Genomic DNA, 16,835 nt, shown 5'->3' on the forward strand with positions numbered 1-16,835 from the left:
CCCCCCGCCGATCTCCGCAAGGGATGTGAGGACTCTAAAACTTCACCAGGGCCTCCATCTGCATATGGGTGACTAGATAATGGTTGAATTTTCATTTTTGGGTGCACTATCACTTTAACAGGGGACATGTGTCATTTTGTGCTAACAAAGAGGGGACTTACTGCAAATTAGCAGGATAGCAAGGAAATTCAAGTGAAGGAAACAGTGATTATAATATGCAAAGACAGATTTACCATGACTCAACATGACTCAAAATGACTGCCCATTTCCCAACAATAGCTTAAAGCTAATCATGTCTGATAAGTTCTGATGCATCGTTTACCCACATTAGGGGACATTACTTCAAGTTGTAACTACAATGGCTTACTCAACACCTGGCTAAAAACACCCCTGCTCCAGAGGGTCAGATTGAAGAAAATAAGTATTATATTGTTTGTTGGGGTTGCTGTTTTTCTATGCTGAGACTGAGAATTACATAACTCACATTCAAATATATTAGAAAAGAAATGCGTAATTTCTAAAAAAAAAAAAAAGTAAATTAGAAATTTACCAACACCACATGTTAGATTTACCAAATATAGAACGCACAGATTAATGAATATGTGATGTTCATGTTATTGGCACATGTGCTCTTTCACAAAACTGAAAACATCAAACTCTGACACATAACTACAAACAATTATGTGTTTTTCTGTTCTCCACCATCTAACAAAGACGGGACTTACTGCAAGTCATTCTGTACAATCCAATCTCACACACACACACACACACACACACACACATTTTCTCTAAGAATCAGAAATGGAAATGGTTTATTGCCAGGTAGGTTAGCACATACAAGGAATCTAACTTGGAGATTTGGTGTATAACAAACAGTGCGAAAGTCAAGAGACAGAATATAAAATAGAAAAAAGGAGAAGAAGGGGAGGTGATTTGGAAAAAAATATTGGTTTTCAGAGTGGAAGAGCTGAACAGGTTTTGCAGGATTGTTGGCCAGCTAAAACATTCAGCATCAAAAACAGGCAACAGTCAATCTATATAGCTATTGCTCCTTTTCTTTTGACCTTTTTCTCCCAGAGATTACTGTCAACCCAATAAAGCATATTAAAGACAAAATGTAAAATAAGGTCCAGAGCCAAAAGTCCCCCCGCCTGAAAAAGACATGCTTTATTAAGCAGTATATGTTTCTCTCTTTTTTATTTTATTTACATCCAAGGCTGTAAAAAGGCTGATGGTTAATTTACTGTAATGATCTTCCTCTGAAGGAGTGAGAACCGCTCAGCATGCATCAGGTGGACAACGGGGGAAAGTGAGGGCAAACATTTAGGATTCAAGGAGTTTTACCTTACAACATCCTTGGAAATTTTTATACAGCTAATTTTTTTCTGAAGCTTCCTCAGTGCCGGCATCTTTTTTCAAATGTTCCCAAATGAGGAGAGCGTTTTTACAGCCTAGAAAGAAAGTGTAGTGCCCAACATTTTCAGAGGTTTTTTGTGTGGTCACTCCAAGCACTTGTAGTTAAAAATCTCTGAACCTTTCAAAAAGGTGCTAGTGTTGTCACTGCTGCTGTTTTAGATGCTGTCTGTCCTGAGCTGTATGATATGTCAGTCCAGCCCATTCTCACTTCCAACTCATCAAATACTTTTTTCTGATTTCTGTGTCAGAGAACAACACTCAGAAGCACTTTTACAGGTGGTATCACACGCACCAGGCATGTCAGTTTTAGGGGTGGTGGGCAACAAGACAAGCCATCAAATACTGGCTTTTTGTCAGTGGATGTCAGCGTCAGACATGAAGGCAGAAAGACAACCTGATATGTTCCAGTTAGCAGCAGTTTGCAATACCCTCAGCAACTACTGTAATGTAAAGAGCTACAAAGGCCATATAGGGCAGATGGGAGGAGAGGTGGATGGGTCAAACAAGCTCTGGAGTTTCACCCTGGAGCCCACTGTTCAGCCAAACCATGATGTTTTTTTTGTTTTGTTTTGTTTTTCTCAACCTGAACATGTGCTTTTGTTGCCTAAACCTAAGAAAATCAACGTAAAAACAAACTGTTAAACTTACGCTGTAACTTTATTTAAAAAAAAAAAAAAAAAAACTGTATGCATGTAATGAGCAAAACTGTACATTTCCCATGAAAATTAAAGTATCTCTTGAAAACACATAATGCATGAAACACGCATAAATTGACATGTTGTCCCTGAACATCTTAAACTGACACAAGAGGCTACCTAGTGCATCATATTCTGACTTGTATGTCCACTGACAAAGCGGTGGTATTTGACCAGTTGGGATGAAAATGTGTTGGTCAGTCAGAAACTACAAAAGCAAAGACAGAAAAGTCCATTTGTGGGAGCAAATGGGCTGGACACTGAATATTGATGGTGGGTGTTGTGTTTCCATTTTAAGCTTGTTAACTGTGTAGTCAACCCTCTGTTAATGTAGCGTTATGTTAACTATCAAGCTAACAATAATGCCATGATGTCAGAAAAAAAAGCCAAATGCAGCATGTCATTAAACCAAGCACCCTGCCACTGAACTGACTGCCAAAGAAAAACACTATGTGACCACAGGCTTGAGATGCTTAAGTGGTTTCATACAAGTGGTAAAAGTGTATAATCTTCACTTAGAATTCTTTATCATTTTTTTTCTGATTATCACGTCTACCAGATACTTCAGCTGCATCATCTTTGCCCATCAGTGAAGTACTGCCTCCATCTAGTGGCAAAAAACAAAGACAACACTCTGATAGGCTATTTTGTCCCCTTTTCCTCTCCCTGTTTTCCCTCTTCACTTGACTGCATTACTTTCAGAGTGAAAGTCAACTTATTAGGAAAAAAAAAAAGCTTGGGGCACCCCCTAGCTCACCTGGTAGAGTGTGCACCGCATATTCAAAGGCTGAGTCCTCTGCAGTGGCCACAGGTTTGATTCCAACCCAACCTTCATCCCCACTCTCTCTCCCTCTTTTGGGCTATATCTGCCCTAAAGGCAAAAAAGCCCCAAAAATATCTTTAAAAATATAGAAACAGGCTTTAAAGGCAAAACTTGTCATTCAAAAATGACAAGAAGTAAAGTTAAAGGTAAGGTAAAGTTCCACTGATTGCCACACACCTGAGTGTGTGAAATTTGTTCTCCGCATTTGACCCATCCCCTGAGGGAGCGGTGAGCAGCAGCGGTGCTGCGCTCAGGAATCATGTGGTGATCTAACCCCCCAATTCCAACCCCTGATGCTGAGTGCCAAGCAGGGAGGCAATGGGTCCCATTTTTATAGTCTTTGGTATGACCCGGCTGGGGATCGAACCCACGACCTCCCAGTCTCAGGGCGGACACTCTACCACTAGGCCACTGAGCTGGTGGTAGAGTCAGCTCTTGTAGAGATTCATCACCGCACTCCACAGTTTCTTGTTTTTTCTTCAGCTTAATTTCAGCAGCACTCTGGAAAGATGTGAATCCACCTCACAGAGAGCAGCGATCAAAACTGAACTGGCTTCAGTTCCCTTGTTTCGCACCGTGTCGATCACATGTCGTGCTTTGTCTGCTCTGACTTTTGTTCTGGCTGACTGCATTTCTTCATCATTTATAACATGACACTCAAGGAGTTTATCCAGAAGCTTGTTCAGATTAGGCTCAGACACTCTGCTTACAAACTCTGCCCGAACTGAGAACAGCAACTTGTCTGCTGGGACGTTGTCCTCTGCTTGGACACTGTCCTCTTCTGGGACATTACTCTGTGGAATGTCCCTTTTTGAACCTGGAAGATCACCAGGGAAAAGAAATTTGTTTAATAATCAATTTGAAATAGATCGCTTAGAAATTAAAAATGTAACTGAAACTACAGGTCATGTTTTTGTCTGATACAGCAACATATCTGCTCTGTACATCATTTGTCCTGTATTCTCCTTTAAGAAATAGTCAGAATCCAAATGGGAGACATTTACATTTTATATTTTTTTAGGTTTCATCAGGGCACCTCCTAGTTTTGCATTAATCTGTTGATATGAAGACCTTCTTTTGATACAGTAGTCCATAAGATATTTTATTAAGCAGTGATGTCAGTGTTGTATCATAGGGAGAGCTGCTACACAACACAAGAGCTACAACTCTCAACAACAACCACATTACTGAGGTGTTGTAGCAACTCATAATGTAATAATGGCTCATAATGTAATAACGCTTCATAATGTGATAACAGAAATGTAATAAAAGTTCATAATGTAATAATCGGCTCATAATGTAATAAAATCATTAGCTTATAACGTAATAACAGCTTTGTGCATAATGTAATAATGTAATAACTTATTACATTATGAGCCTTACTGGCGCCGCTCATAATGTAATAACAGCTCATATTGTGAGAAAAGTGTTGCACTATCATCATTTTTAGGTCAAAACTGCACACACTGACAACGAGAGTGCACTTAAGGGCAGAGGTCTGTGTTTGTGTTTGACTATGATTTGTTTATAGGTGGCGCGACAGTAACCAACTCAAAAGCCGGCTGGAAAAGAGGGTGGATTAGGGAAGAAGGCAGGGGACTGTAGTTCATGTAGTTTAAAAAAGCATTTCCTTTGTTTACTATTGCTACAATAAATGCAGGACACAATAACTTCTACAATAAAAACACATTTAAGATTGGTCTTTTCAAATAAGTAAGTGAACACTCTCTCCTTCCATACAACCTAGTGAAGACCTTCCAGTCAAAATGTTGCTGTTATTTTATTGTTGGTCTTAATGCCAATTTAATAAAGACTTTTAATAAGCATTGTTTTCCTACTACTTAGGTTAAATACATGATAGCAGCGTAATATATTCATTCAATTTACTTTATTTTGGAACTTGTGCAAGAATGAGAAGCGCGTTTTAGAACCATGTAATAACAATGGACCAGCTCAAAAGTTCTTAAAATGTAAACACAGCCTGTCAGGACACCCAAGTAAGAACATAAGTCCAAATAAATTTAACTAAACAATATGCATCAATCAATCAATCAATCAATCAATTTTATTTATAAAGCCCAATATCACAAATCACAATTTGCCTCACAGGGCTTTACAGCATACGACATCCCTCTGTCCTTTGGACCCTCACAGCGGATAAGGAAAAACTCCCCCCAAAAAAAACCTTTAACAGGGAAAAAAAACGGTAGAAATCTCAGGAAGAGCAACTGAGGAGGGATCCCTCTTCCAGGACGGACAGACGTGCAATAGATGTCGCATAAATAATACATAACAATAAATCATACTTGCCAACAGAAATCAAGTCCAGGGGGCTCCATTTGTCAGTGACTGTTCCAGTGTTCACTCAGATCAAGGCTTAACGAGTTGTTGTTGTTTTTTTTAAAGAAAACTTTACTTCTTCCAATGAATGTCTTTAAGATGGATCCATCCAAAGGATATATGTTTAGTCACAATCCAGGCTGTAATCCACCTGGCATTTTGGCTGAAGAGCTGCCTGATATTGGACGCAAGGCCACTATTGCGTCCAGCCACTCTGTATAACCTACTAATACTTATGCAGCAGTCTTCATCCGTCATAATATTTAAACTTTCCACCAACTGCTTACCTGCAACAATCAGACAGTGGAAGTGAGCATGGCATTCTCAAAGGCCCAAAATACCTAACACGGGTGCCACCTAGTGGCTCAACTTTATACATCTTACATAATAAAATGTGAGAATGCAATTACGATTAAATAATTCTTGGTTTCTCTAATTTAGTTTACTATGCGCTGAAACCCATGCCGTTTGCTTTATTTGCACCTTTAAGATGTAAAAATGATGATAATGCAGCAGTTTTCTCACAATATGAGCATTTATTACATTATGAACTGTTATTACATTATGAGCGACGCCAGTAAGGCTCATGATGTAATAGGTTATTACATTATTGTGTTATGCGCAAAGCTGTTATTACGTTATGTGCTCATGATTTTATTACATTATGAGCCGATTATTACATTATGAACTTTTATTACATTTAAGTTATTACATTATGAGCCGTTATTACATCATGAGTTGCAACAGTTGTCTTACGTTACGTTTTTCCGTATCTGAATCGAGGCCTTAACGTCAGAGGATGTCACTTGCTGTACAAATTGTAAAGACTCTTGAGGCAAATCGTTATTTGTGATACTGGGCTATATAAATAAAATCAACTTGACCTGAAATGTAACTTAGGTCAGTTTAGATGCTGGTCCTTGTTCCTTGATAACACAAACAACTGTGTCTGCCCAGTACATGTAAGCTAAGTTTGTCTCGTTCGTTATTCACGGTATAACATTGGCACTCTCTTGTTCCCCACCATGTAACACGGGATCTCTCTCTAGTTCCTCACAGTGTAACACCGGCAGTCTCTTGTTTCCTAAGGCGGAACACTTACGTTCCTTTTTTCCTTACATCATAACACTGGAACTTTGTCGTTTCTTACAATACAACACATACACTGTGTAATTACCTGTGGTGTAACACTAACATTCTGTAATTCTCTAAGGTGTAACATCAGTACAATGCCATTACATGTAACATAGGCATTTTCTTGTTCCTTACTAAGTAGCACTGACACTTTGGCAGCCTGCCAGCTGCTGTTAGTCGATATGCCCCACCCACTGGGCCAAGAAGTGACTGTAATAACAAGAGGACAGTCAAGTGTCTGTGGCTATTTCAACTGTTTATAACAGCAGGGCAGAGGACTGAAGTAACTTTGTAGACAGCAGAGATTAACAGTAGAAAGTTTAAAAAAACACTTAGAAGAGAGCATTTGAGAGATTCATGAGTATGGATAAAAACCAAGTTACGTTGACAAGCATCCCTGCAACCATGCTGGTCACTTTTCATCTGAGCTGTAGGTTCATCTGTGCTTTTGTTTATTCAAACACCACTACTGCAGCCCAAACAATAATGACAAAAGAGAGAAATACAGCATTACTTTGTATAATTCTACTATGAACAAAATCTAAGACCAGGTTGTGGCTCAGGAGGCAGGGCCGGTTGTTCACTAATTGGAAGATCGGTAGTTTGATCCCCGGCTCCTCTAGTCTGCCTGTCAAAGTATCCTTTGGCAAGATACTGGACCCCAAGCTGCTCCTGATGGCTGTGCCATTGGTGTGTGAGTGCATGGGAATGCTAAATAGCAGGTGGCACCTTGTATGGTAGCCTCGGCCACTGGTGTGTGTCAATGGGTTGATGTAACAACAAGAAAGGCGCTAGACAAGTGCAAGTCCATTCACCATCCATTTACAAAGAAAAAAAAGAAACATATGGAGCCGCAGCTGGCTGGTAGGTGCAGTCTAATATGTCTGTTCTGCAGTTTTTGCCACATGTCCACATAGTCGCAAAGGTCAGTCTAATGTTTCATCATCTGATTGTACAGGTTTAATACTGCAGGAAGTGACAGGGTCACAGCTAAGATGCCAAACATAAGCTGTGTAGCTGTGAACTCCCATACCAGTAAAACCATTTCACTGAATGACTAAACTGGAGCACCTCTGTGGCCAAAATATCTGGTTTCTTCTTGGTTTGTTAATGTTTTTTACAGTTACTGTAAACTGTGATTTAAATGGTTGAGTCAGTTTCTAAAATTCCCTCACATTGTTTTCTTAAATACAACGCCAAGACATTCACAGCAGTGTTTTTTTAAAGAAAAGGTGTGAATTGCAACTTGCAGTCCAGTTAAGTAATGACATGATATGGGGCAAATGTGCATGAGAGCGTTACATATCTATTCTATTTTATTCCATCACTGGGGTCTAAACTGTGACATCAGTGGTGCTACAGGACGGTGAAGCCTTTACCTATCAGATCCACGTCACGTTTCCAGACTTCTTGCCTCCCTTGGTCCTGGACCATCAAAGTTAATTCCTCTGGGATCGTTGTCAGGAAAACTTCAAATGTCGGATGATAATTTGGTCCATAATCTGAGCGAAATTGTTCACACTGTAAACCAGAAGCATTGTGTCATTTTCAAATAGGTTAAAAATGTTTATCTGGTACTTTCCTGGTTGTGAATATGATTTTAACATTAAGCCATCATGATAATTTTGTTTGTAACCATTAGAAGTGTAGAAGTGACTTGACTCACCTCAGGCTGTATTTTGAAGCTCTGAGGTTCACAGTGAAAACTGTAACTTTGACCAAAGCGAAGGAGACAGTTGGAAGCAATCGGGATGTACTCAGCGCCTCTTTGTTTCTCTTCAACCTTCAGTAACATGTCATCTTCATTATTATTAAGTTAATGCTCAGATAGTCAAATCAATTTTACTCATAATAATACATTTAAAAACAAAAAATGTTTAACAGAGTGCTTTACGGAGAAAATTACAATCAAATAAAAGCGCAGGCATAATCATGAGGATATAATGTCAGTAAATTAAAGTGTAGAATAAGTAATTCAACAGCATTGCAGAGAAAATGAATAAAAACACATAAAAACCATGGTTACATTACATAGTATTTTACGCCACCCGGTATAAACATTACCATTAGTATTTCAATATCAGTATTTAAACATTATTGAAATATATTTAGCAACTATCCCTTTTGTAGCCTCTCTACAGATCCATTGAACAGTGACCAGATGAAATAATGCAATTGTTCATATATGTGTGTTGCTGGTAACAGGCAGGAATCCCTTAACTTTTGGAAAGTTACTTGTATTTCATCATCATACAGATCACTAGGTATAGGTTTGCCTTTTGTAGCCCATTATTTAAATACCTAGGTATTCTAACAGATAACAACCTTAGTAATCCAAATAAACTTAATTTTTACCTCTTTAGGGAAAAATTTATAAAGACTGGCTGTGATGGATCACTCTGCCAAGAAGTCTTATAGGAAGAGTAAATGAACTTCTAACTTCTCCTGTATTTATTTCATTCACTGCCATTAAATATTCCGCACACCCTTTTAAGAAACACAGTGATTTAATGGGAACATTTTTGTGAAACCGCTTAGTTCAAAGAATTAAAAGAACAATTTAGAAATGACCTGTAGAGAGAGGAGGTGTACGGCTTCTGGATTTGCAGTTGGTATCATTATTTGTTGAGACCATTATTTCACTTGGTTGGAGGATGTGAGTCACCCTCCTGGATGCAAAATGACAGTTACATATTAAAGGTGGAGTAGGTGATTATGGAGAAAGATTGCTGAGTGTCACTCTCAAGTTGTCAAACACTGACCCTTTGGTATTCAGCAATACCAACCCCTTTTTATGTTTCTCCAGAATCACCTACTCAACCTGTAAACTTAAAACAACTTTCTCATGTTTTCTACTGCAATACTGATAGAAATGTAAGAAATTACGCAATAAACCCAATCATAACTATAGCTGCTGCGCAGCGATGGGTCGGGTCCGGGCATTTTTAGGCAATTCTGAGCAACAAGCAGAAGAATTGGAAGACATTTAGGAATTTAGCAACACAATCTCCTTTTTTCATCAGCTGAGGCTTGAACTCACAACCTCTGAGACTAAGAATCAATTTCTATCTCACTGAGCTAATTAGTCAGTGACAATTCATGTGTAGCTTCACAAATTGACTAAGCCAGACGTGCAGGTTTAGCAGCCGTCCGTCTATTGACACTGGATCTTTGTGCAAAGTTTGGTTTATTTTCAAGTATGAGAAGGCAGATTTTCTAGCAGAAAAAAGACTTGAAGATGCTGCACAGTGATCAGTCACGCTCAGGCAATTTTAAGCAATAAGCTGGAGCACAAGAAGATGATTACATTACAATGTGGATTCTGCACCAGTTGAGGCTCGAATCCGCAACCTCTGGAACCTAAGACGGTCATCTACCGCTCTGAGCTAATTGGCAAGTAGCAACTCAACAGTGGCTTCACAAATTGAGTAAGCCATTCACTGTTGTGTAGGAAAGCAGCCATCCGTGCATGGAAAGGCAGATTTGAAACCACTGTAAAAAATTCAGTTATTAAGACAAAAATCTGAAAATACACATATTGCATCTAGACAGCATGGAGATGTTGGTAATTTGTTTGTAACAATGGTTGATTTGCTCCATAAGTGAAAAACTGATGTTTAAAATTGCCATTTTTACATTGACTCCAATTGTTCACATTAGAGCAAAATTCAAAATGCTGTCAAAAATTCAGTTTTTGAGATAAAATTCTGAAATTTGCCACACACCATCTGCCATGACTCTAGACTCATTTTTTTCATTAACACTGAAGATTTATTTAGCAAGAATCTGCATGTATATGTTTACAGTACCGTTTACAGTCAAACATTTTGATGCACTGTAGGCTCAATTTTCGATAAATCAAAAATCTGTGTGGATCGTTTGTGCAGGACAGTCTGAAGATGCTCTGTAGCAAGTTTGGTGTCAATTGAGCAAAAATTGTGGGAGGAGATAGGTTTAAGAAGTTTTACAGTTTTTGAAAAAAAAAACAGAGTGATGAACTTCATAATTTTTAATGGGTTTAAATGTACCAACGTTTCTTCAGTATTGGGGCTACAGTTTGATGGAAGTTGTGAAGTTGTAGCACATATGGTTGATTTGTTATGAATTTTCAACGTTTTGAACTTTAGACGCTTGCTGTACAGCTGAGGATATCTGGCATGAGACTGGACCTTTGTGCAAAGTTTGGTGAGTTTTCACCCATGGGAAGTATGATTTCCTCCGAAGAAGAAAGAAGAAAGAAAGAAGAAGAAGAAGAAGAAGAATACCTAGGATTACAATAGTGTCCTGGCAGCTTAGCTGCCCGGACCCTAATAAAGTCAGTTAAAATGAAGACATAATTTCCCTTATCATTATTCACTAAAGACAATATTTTAATTTTAGTCACTGTTTACTATTAACACCACCTGTTTGAAGAAATACACGAGAGAAACCCAGGGAAAAAAACACTGAAAATGAGCAATCTGATGATTTACAGTTCAGATTGATTTAGATTCTTACCACAGCATAAGGTGGTTTGTAAATAAAAGACACAAAGTCTGACTGACCTGAATCTCCTTTGTTAAAACTGCTGTGGCTTAAAAAAGTTTAAGCTGATAGTGAGCACATATGACAGATAGCTTTACCTCATTCAGAGGGACATTGCTGGGCAGCAGTAATACATTGAGTACTTGATGCCTTCTGCTCGGAGGTCTGAGGAACAGTAGAACTTGGCAAGTTATTGGCAGTTTGAAGTTCAGAAGCCTTTTGATGTAATCCCAGATCAGACCGAAGGCAGAGAGGTGAGGGACCTTCACAATCACATGAGTGTCTGTAATCTTCAACGGCTTCAAGATGCTCATTCCATCATCAGTGATGTGGACGACAGACAACAGGCCATTAATCAGCAATGCTGTGAAAGAAAAGAGCTGTTATTTTATTTTACTGCTAATAGGTTATTCTGCTGTATTCAGTTCTTACTTCTCGAGTTCAGAAAGATAGAATGAATCTATTGTCATATCAAGGATGTGCCAGTTTGCCTCTGTCTTTTACTCGTCTAATTTACTATTATTTTCCTTTTTCACACATAATCTGTCTGGATGTGTGCATTTAGTGTTAATAAACTCCATTACACTTTTTACACAGTTTTCTTTTTGCATGTCACCATATGCAGCTAGTTTAAACTGGTAGCACTACACATGAATACAAATCTTTGCATTTTCACTCGTTATTTCTTTCACACTGAAGACAGCAATGTGTTTACCCTCCTTTGTTTCACAGTGTGGAAGGTGGAGCTGACAGACAGCAGCATCCTCTGAACACGTGATTTTGAATAGTGGCCCTGCAGCCATCTTGCCAGCTGTCTGGAGGATGATCTCATCCCATTGGACAATGCTGTACAGCAGCTCCGCCTCCTGGGCCACAACAAACACGACTCCAGTTAAAGCACACTGGAACACACCTGGACCAGGACACCTGAACCTGTAGGACAAAGAAGAACTGATTACAACAAGCTTTCAGTCTGTTAATCTATGATGTGCTGAGTTAAGCCATGCAGACCCTTCACATTTTTTTATCTTGTTTGTGGTGTTGTAAGTGTTTCAGTCTTCCTTTCTGCATGGTCACATGATTCATTTGATCATCCAACAAAAAAATCACTGATTCTTTATGGGATTGATCAGGCATCCTGACATCAAACAAAAACCCAATCTGGCATATATTCCCCTAAATTCTAATATAATTCGAGGAAACAAATTTGGGACTAAAGTCAGGTTTAGTGCACACAGCATCTATCAGGCAGACAAAAACAAAACCAATCCAGCTTTTTTCCTGGTATAAAAACTAGAAATATGATGCTGCATTACTTAAAAATTAAGCACTGCAGTTCTGATAAAGTGGACTGGTGCTTTAAGCAGGGTTACTTTATTAAACTAAATCAAATGAAAACAAAAATAGGCAGTGTAAAATATTTTTAGTAAACCTGAACTAAATAGCCCTGTGATTGTCTGGCGACCTGTTCAAGGTGTACCCTGCCTCACCAGCGACCATAGTCAAATGTATCCCTGGGGCCAGAGCGGGTGACGTTGAATCAAATTCAAAACTGCTGGCTAAGGCTTTAACATAGATTTAGATTTAGTAAGATTGTTATTCACGTCTGCGATAATGACACCTGGTTACGCCAATCAGAGGTCACTAAAATGAATGTTGCCTTGATGTGTGAATATGCAAAAACGATGTCGGACTCCGTAGTTTTCTCTGGACCTCTCCAAAATCTGACCAGTGATGAGATGTTTAGCCGCATATCATCATTCAATCGCTGGCTGTCCAGGTGGTGTCCAGCAATCAATGTGGGCTTCACAGATAATTGGCAAACTTTCTGGGGAAAACCTGGTCTGATTAGGAGGGATGGCATTAAACCCCAGAGCCCTTTTTAACACCGTCAATAAGCTACTTCAACCAGCTAATCAGTTTCCTTTGTCTCCCTCCACTAAACTCTGCTGTGATTTTATGGACTTCTTCCAGAACAAAATCTCTTCTATTCATCAGCTTCTACAATACTCAGCTACACAAAATCATCCTATCACCACCCCTCCTCCTACCAATATCAGCTCTTTTTCAGCTTTCTCTCCTGTCACTGAGCAGACTGTAACAGAACTTGCTTTAAAGTCAAGGTCCACCACTTGTCTACTTGACCATATGCCCACTCCTCTGATCAAAACCTGTCTGCCTGCTCTCTGTCCCCTGCTGTCACATATAATTAACACTTCTCTTCTGTCTGGCTGTGCTCCCTCTATGTTAAAACTTGCTGCTATCACACCTGTTCTCAAGAAATCTGGCTCAGATCATGATGACCTCCAAAACTACAGACCCATCTCTAATCTTCCATTTTTAACCAAACTCCTTGAGCAGATTGTAGCCAGTCAGATCCAGGCCCACATGTCCACCAATGACCACTGGGAAGAGTTTTAATCTGGATTTAGGGCTAGACACAGTACTGAGACAGCTCTCACAAAAGTTACATCTGCTCCTAGCTGCTGACTCTGGCCATCTCAACATACTGATTCTGTTAGACCTCACTGCTGCTTTTGACACTGTCTGCCATAATCTCCTGCTTCACCGACTAGAAACCCTTCTTGGTATCACCTGTACTCCATTATCCTGGTTTAAGTCATATCTCACCAACAGAGAACAGTTTGTATCCATAGACAAATTTAGATCCCCCACATCCCCACTAACTCACAGCGTCCCCCAAGGTTCAGTTCTCGGTCCTCTACTATTCATCATCTATATTCTTCCTCTTGGTCACATCATCCGTCAGCATGGTCTTAATTTTCACTGTTATGCTGACGACACACAACTCTACATTCATTCCAAGCCATCAGACACACTCCCACCATCCAACCTGTTAGACTGCTTAAATGTCATAAACACTTGGATGACCTGCAACTACCTCCAACTTAATCAGGATAAATCAGAAGCCATCATCATTGCCTCCCCATCTACACTCCATAAGGTCTCCCACCTCAACTTTAACATCCCTGGGTTCATCACTTCCTCTGTCACTGAAGTCAGAAATGTTATGTTCGACTCCACCCTCTCCTTCGACACACACATCAAGAACATCACCAAAACTGCTTTCTTTCACCTGAAAAACATTGCTCGTCTCCGCCCCTCTCTCTCCCAATCTGTTGCAGAAACTCTCATCCATTCATTTGTTACATCCCGGTTAGACTATTGCAATCCACTTCTCATTGGTCTACCCACCCACAGGTTAAAATGACTCTCCTCCAAAGTATATTGTTACAAATTATATTTATTTTTTTTTATTTTTTTTTTGCTCTGACACATACCAATTACAAGCTACTCAAACTACATAGTATGGGTATAATATGCATTTCCTGAATCTTTAGAGTCCTGTGAGTATTCCAGTTTCTGAGTTTTGTGTCCCTGATGTTTCTAGATTCCACGGGACTTAAAGGAAAGATATATTTTAGGCAAAAATTGTGAAAAAATGTGTGTCATTGACTGTTAAAAGGGCTACAGTTACCTCAATATTTGTCAGAAAGATTCACAATTGGGCTTGAAAGAAAGCCAAGAAGCCCCCCTCTAAAAACCCAACACAATATTATAAAGCATTGAAAAATGTCCTGACTATGAGCCTAAACCAGGATATGCCAAAATTATTTAAATCTAAAGTTAAACAAAGAAGAGTAGTGCATGAAAACCTAATAAAAATTACAACTTCTTCTGTGACAGAAAGACAAAACAGGAGAATTAAATGTTGGCTGTTAAATTTCAGGTCTCTGTCATCTAATGCAGTGTTTGTAAACAAATTTACTAAGCCTCACTGAAACCTGGCTGTGTCACGATGAATATATTAGTCTAAATGAATCCACTCCTCCCAGTCATAATAATACCCACATTCCTCGAGCAGCGGCCGAGGAGGGGGATTTGCAGCCATTTCTAACTCTGGTCTATTAATCAGTCCTAAACCTAAACTAGATTATAATTCATTTGAAAGCCTCGTTCTTAGTCTTTTACATCCGACCTGGAAAACCTCGCAGCCACTTCTATTTGTTATAGTGTACCGTGCTCCTGGCCCGTATTCTGAATTTGTATCTGGATTCTCAGAGTTTTTATCCAGTTTAGTTCTTAAATCAGATAATGTTATTATTGTCAGTGATTTTAATATTCATGTTGATGTTGATTATGACTCCCTGGCTTCTGCATTTATCACATTATTAGACGCCATTGACTTCAGTCAGGCTGTACATAAACCCACTCACTGTTTTAACCATACCTTCGATCTAGTTCTGACGTATGGAATTGAAATTGAAAACTTAATAGTCTTTCCACAGAATCCCTCGCTATCAGATCATTATGTAATAACTTTTGATTTATTTCTACTCGATTACACGCCACTCAGCAACAGTTACTATAGATGTTTATCAGATAGTGCTGTAGCAAAATTTAAGGAAATGATTCCATATGTGTTAAATTTAACACCATGTCCCTCTGTAACAGAGGTTTCCCATACTGACTTTAAACTCTCCCAAATTGTCGATAGCGCTGCAGGCTCGCTGTGAACAACACTCAACTCTGTAGCACCTCTTAAAAAGAAGTTAATGAAGCAAAGAAAGTTTGCTCCTTGGTACAACTCCCAAACCCGAAAATTAAAACAAATATCGCGATTGACCAAACGGGAAGAATCTCGTTTAGTCTGGGAAGACTCAAAACGTATAAGAGGGGCCTCTGCAATGCCAGAGCAAACTATTACTCAGCATTAATAGAAGAAAACAAGAACAACCCCAGGTTTCTTTTCAGCACTGTAGCCAGGCTGACTGAGAGTCACAGCTCTATTGAGCCTTGTATTCCTTTAGCCCTTAGAAGTAATGATTTTATGAGCTTTTTTAATAATAATAATAATGATAATAATAATAATAACTTTATTTATATAGCACAATTTATGCATAAAATGCAACACAAAGTATTGAACAGAAAAGACAATCATGCCATTTGTTAGAAATAAAAAAGAAAATAAAAGCATGAAAAAAGGAATGCCTAGTAACAGCATTAATACATAAAAACACATTTCAAGAGAAAGCAAAGATTAAAAGGTGTGTCTTAAGATTTCATTTGAAAGTTTCAACAGATTTAGAGCTCCTAAGATAAAGACCCTCAGGTAGACTGTTCCAGAGTTTAGGACCATAATAAGCAAAGGCTGCCTCTCCATGCCTTTTCGTTGTAACCTTCGGAACAATTAAGAGATTTGAATCTGAAGATCTTAGGGACCTTGAAGGCACATAAATTTTGAGTATGTCAGACAGATAAGATGGGGCAAGGCCATTTAGAGCTTTACAAACCAATAAAATAATTTTAAAATGTATTCTTTGACTGACAGGTAATCAATGTAGTGATTTAAAACTGGAGTGATGTGTGCCCTCTGCCTGGTTTTTGTCAGAATACGTGCTGCTGCATTTTGCACAAGCTGTAACTTAGAAATGGCTTTCTTGGACACACCAGACAGAAGAGCACTGCAATAGTCCAGTCTGGTGGATATAAAAGCATTAATCAGTTTTTCTGTATCTGCTTGGGAGAGAGACAATGACAAATTTCTAACTATTAGAGGCAAAATTCATGACCTCCTGTCCTCAGACATTACCAATCTGCCCTCAAACACAGCTGTAAGACCTGATATATATTTAGATTGCTTCTCCCAGATTACTCTTCAAGAATTGACCTCAATGATTTCTTCATCCAAGTCATCAATGTGTCTCTCAGATCCCATCCCAACTAGGCTATTTAATAGGGGTGTAACGGTACATAAAAATCTCGGTTCGGTACGTACCTCGGTACACAAGTCACGGTTCGTTTTTTTTTCGGTACAGTAATGAAAAAAATAGACAACTATTAAATATCTTTTACTTATTGGTAACCTTATTAAAACATAC

General features: G+C 38.9%; 1 protein-coding gene across 1 annotated transcript in view; it reads right to left on the reverse strand.

Annotated features, from left to right (window-relative positions):
* Positions 1–1,392: 1,392 nt before the first annotated feature.
* LOC126397625 (NACHT, LRR and PYD domains-containing protein 3-like) overlaps positions 1,393–16,835 on the reverse strand; it is a 40,490-nt gene continuing 25,047 nt past the window's right edge. The window contains exons 15-19 of the mRNA XM_050056536.1: positions 11,648–11,865; positions 11,031–11,296; positions 8,075–8,191; positions 7,788–7,929; positions 1,393–3,751 (exon numbers count right to left, since the gene is read on the reverse strand). Of these exons, the coding sequence (XP_049912493.1) occupies positions 3,414–3,751; positions 7,788–7,929; positions 8,075–8,191; positions 11,031–11,296; positions 11,648–11,865 (1,081 nt within the window). The 3' untranslated portion in view covers positions 1,393–3,413. The remainder of the gene's footprint in view (positions 3,752–7,787; positions 7,930–8,074; positions 8,192–11,030; positions 11,297–11,647; positions 11,866–16,835) is intronic.

Source organism: Epinephelus moara, chromosome 11 (genome assembly GCF_006386435.1).
Source record: "Epinephelus moara isolate mb chromosome 11, YSFRI_EMoa_1.0, whole genome shotgun sequence".
Classification (NCBI taxonomy): domain Eukaryota; kingdom Metazoa; phylum Chordata; class Actinopteri; order Perciformes; family Serranidae; genus Epinephelus; species Epinephelus moara.